General features: G+C 43.5%; 1 protein-coding gene across 1 annotated transcript; it reads left to right on the top strand.

Moving 5' to 3' along the window:
- Positions 1-1,940: 1,940 nt before the first annotated feature.
- LOC128685504 (uncharacterized) lies at positions 1,941-4,043 on the top strand. Its single transcript, XM_053772075.2, has 2 exons — positions 1,941-2,004; positions 2,736-4,043. The coding sequence occupies exon 2, from the start codon at positions 2,736-2,738 to the stop codon at positions 3,756-3,758; it is 1,023 nt and encodes a 340-aa protein (XP_053628050.1). The 5' UTR covers positions 1,941-2,004; the 3' UTR covers positions 3,759-4,043.
- Positions 4,044-4,261: the final 218 nt, after the last annotated feature.

Here is a 4,261-nt window from a genome sequence, read left to right on the forward strand (position 1 = left end):
CTGTAAACTAAGAATTCAACCTGATCATTATTATAAGCACATTAAGGAATGGTAGTTGATTGTTTGTTTTCCATTCAACTTTGAACTGTACAGAGGAAACAAGATGATTAAGATTCTTAAAGAATATGACAAAACTACCCCAGCTGTCGCCTCATACAGTTAGAACATCAACGCATCTGTACCAGATCATGTCTGGTAATTTAATGCTGGGAGGGATGGTAGTTTCATAGTATTCCATGCATAAATTGGCGAGGCGAGTACGGGAGAGAGTGGACTTCCCAGGCTGCAACCAAATTTCTGGTTGAAGAAAGGGAAAACATTTGTAGTGACACATAATTAGGTGAAGGCTAAGATTTTGTGGATAGAAATTGGGAACTTCGTTTGATGTGGAAGCAACATAACGATTTTGAATAAAATTGACTACTTCACCTAATGACAATAACACATACGAGAAATTAACCAAAAATCTCCTCCCTACCGTAAGTGCCAACTTCAGCAAAGAAGTATGAGCCATTGGAAATAACAAAAAAGGGCAGTAACATTCTAGTTTAGTTCAAAACAACAAACCCAAGTCTTCCTTACTTCATGGGTTACCCAAGACCCACCAGCAGGGTGTACCATCGAGACCAATCATCTCCAGTAGAGGGTCATTTTCGTGCAAATTAGCTAAATGGCTGAGTGGTCTTCTATCCCCTTTCCTTGGCAAGTTTAACCAATTACATTTGATACATTCAGAAGATCTTACTGAAAAAGCCAGAAACATCAGCCTCCAGAATAAAAGAATGTAAAATCTGGATGTAAACTCCTTGTTCACTAGATGATATCCTGAATTTCCTCGACTCCAAACTGTTTCCACATCAAAATCTGTAACTCTCATACACATTAAAACACCGATTGTGTCCACTTCATCTTAATATTCTAGAATCCTCCTCACACTAGCATCACTCAACACTATTGATAATGAAGAGCTCGTAAAAAAATCAACCTGGATTACTACCAATAAACTTAGACTTAACATTGACAAAACCTATGTTATGTTTGGGAGCAGAGCAAGTGATGCCCAAATAAGATCAAATTTCGTTCGGATTTTTAACCCCGGAGGGTTAGCCACCCAGGATAACCCAAGAAAGTCAGTGTGTCATCGAGGACTGTCTAACTTATTTCCATTGGGGTCCTCAAGCTTGTCCCCCAGGATGCGACCCACACCAGTCGACTAACACCCAGGTACCTATTTACTGCTAGGTGAACAGGACAACAGGTTTAAGGAAACGTGTCGAAATGTTTCCACCCGCCGGAAATCGAACCCAGACCCTCCGTGTGTGAAGCGGGAGCTTTAGCCACCAGGCCACCGGGCCACCCAATTAATTATAATAAACATTATAATTAACAATATTCTTATTGCTAAATATAATGAGGGAAAGTTTTTGGGTCTTCACCTTGGCAGCAACTTGAGATTCAACACCCACATCCAACACATTACAAAAACTATATCCAAAACAGTTGGCATCCCCTTAAAGATACGTTATTATGTACCACAGACAGCACTACTTACATCATATTATTCACTGATCTACCTCTACCTCACCTATGCTATTAACAAAGCCAATAATAACCCGACAAAAAGCAGCGGTACGAATGATCACACACACCACTGCTACACAACATTCAGCTCCTTACTCTTCAAAGACCTAAACTTACTCACTATACATAACATTCACTCTGACCAGTGTGCTCACTGAGTGCCGCCCTGTTAAAAAAAATTGTCAACTTCCGGCAGAGGACTGGCGAGAGTGATAGTGGAATGCAGTATAGAAGGTGTGCTGGTACTAATTATGGGGCCATGGTGGCGGATCATATCCGCTATTCCACCGCCCCCCATCCCTCACCCCCATCCCTTACCCCCCTTCCTCCTCACACACAAGGCCACGCACTATCGCCTCACTATAAAAGGAGTGAGAGAGCGGTTGGGGCGGATTAGTCAGCTCTGCTGCAGTTGTTGGAGAGGTGAGAGCTTTAGGAAGAGCATCATAAGATGTGGAGAGCTGAAGCTCAGTAATTAATTCTCTTAATGATTGTTTGGTCTTCGTGCACCATCAGGGCACAAACTATCAGCACAGTAAGGAAAACCATCACCGAGAATCGATGGAAATTGTTGATAGACATTATCCTAGAAAGTTGCTCCGGCCCATCATATGCTGTATAAAGTTAAATTCATAAATTTAATGGTAGTAAATTAATGAAGAAAAACATTATTAATGATTAATAGTCGGCACTTTATGATACGTACATTACTTGAGTTAAAAATGCAAGTGTAAGTTTTTCTTAGCATGTCCCCTCAAGGAAGGTTCCTTGATGTTGGTGAGGGGCTCTTGATTTAGGGAATTGGATCTGTGCTCCAGTTCCCCGAATTAAGCCTGAATGCCTTCCACATCCCCCCCCCAGGCGCTGTATAATCCTCCGGGTTTAGCGCTTCCCCCTTGATTATAATAATAATAATCTTAGCATGTCAAGGTTGTAGTGTAGTTATTATTATTAATACATTTATGGGGGAACACTAAACCCATTGAAGTCATATAGTGCCTGGGAGGCATTCAGGTTCAATCCAATGAAGGGGAGGGCAAGTCCAATTCCTTGGATTAAGAGTTCCTCACTGGCATCAAAGACCCTCCCTTGAGGGAAGTGTATTAACTTTCATAAAGTTCCATGGGGTTAATTCATGCATGATGTTTCTGCAGATGAGACCCGTGTGGCTGTTGGTTGTGTTGGCTGCTGTAGTGGCGGCCGATGACGACCAGGAAGAAAAGAACAATAATAATACTCAGAACGCTGGTGCTAGCAACAATGATACACAGGGACGGACTCGTAACACTAAAGGAGCTGGCCAGGGAGACACCAGGCTCCTGAACCTCGGTGCAGGAGACTCTATCGCAGGACTACTCGCAGCAGCTGGCAACCCGAACTTTGTTGACAACCAAGGACCTGACTTCGGTGGCCGTCAGATAGGAGATGGCTTCGGTGGACGTCCATTTGGGAATGGATTTTCTGGACAACCACTAGGTGGCTTTAGTGGACAACCAATAGAAAGTGGCTTTGGTGGACGACCATTTGGAGGTGGATTTGGTGGACGACCATTTGGAGGTGGATTTGGTGGGCGACCATTTGGAGATGGATTTGGTGGACGACCATTTGGAGGTGGATTTGGTGGACGACCATTTGGAGGTGGATTTGGTGGACGACCATTTGGAGGTGGACTTGGTGGACGACCATTTGGGACTGGATTTGGTAGTCAACCACTAGGAAGTGGCTTTGGTGGACAACCAATAGAAGGTGGCTTCGGTGGACGACCATTTGGAGGTGGATTTGGTGGACGACCATTTGGAGGTGGATTCGGTGGACGACCAATAGGTGGTGGCTTTACTCCTAGTTTCGGCGGACGACCTGGCGGTTCTAGCTTTGGAGGAGAGCCCAATGGTGTCGGTAACGGTGGCTTCAACGGTCAGGGTGGGAGCGGGTTTAACAATCAGTTTGGAGGTGGAATTAACAACCAGGTAGCAGGTTCGGATGGATCGTTTGGAAGACAGAAGGCTGGACAGTGTCCACCGGTGCGTTTAGGATGTCCACCCACTAGGAGTTTCCAGCCACCCGCCCCCTGTGTTAGTGACAGTGAGTGCAGTGGTACTGACAAGTGTTGTTTCGACATCTGCCTGCAGGACAGTGTGTGCAAACCTGCAGAGAACCTGCCTGGCTTCGCCCGTTGAAGACCCTTGCTAATATTCTCATAAATTATTATTGTTTCCTACTTGTTTAATAAAGTATATGAAACGTTCATCTCTGTTCATATTATATTCTTTGTACATTAAATATTGTATATAACTTTATTTATAATTGTTGTTATCTAAGTGTTTAAGTATACCTGGAGTATACCTGGAAGTTGTTTCGGGGGTCAACATCCCGAGGCCCGGTCCATGGCCAGGTCTCGTGGTGGATCAGGGCCTAATTAACCAAGCTGTTACTGCTGGCCGCACTCAAACCAACGTACTAACCACAGCCAGGCTGGTCAGATACTTTAGGTGCTTGTCCAGCTCCCTATTGAAGACAGTCAGGGATCTATTGGTAATTAATAATTACAATATTAAATATTAATACCAGTAATGGTAAATTATAAAATAACGTGGACTGTATATGATTTGGCTTGCTGGGTACACAGAACATAATTATTGCATATAAATTATAATGGTGCTATTATACAAGAAATTCGTAT

Source organism: Cherax quadricarinatus, chromosome 8 (assembly GCF_038502225.1).
Source record: "Cherax quadricarinatus isolate ZL_2023a chromosome 8, ASM3850222v1, whole genome shotgun sequence".
In the NCBI taxonomy this organism is placed as follows: domain Eukaryota; kingdom Metazoa; phylum Arthropoda; class Malacostraca; order Decapoda; family Parastacidae; genus Cherax; species Cherax quadricarinatus.

Excerpts from the sequence above, each read along its gene's own strand:
- LOC128685504 (XM_053772075.2), top strand. The coding sequence starts at position 2,736 with ATGAGACCCGTGTGGCTGTTGGTTGTGTTGGCTGCTGTAGTGGCGGCC.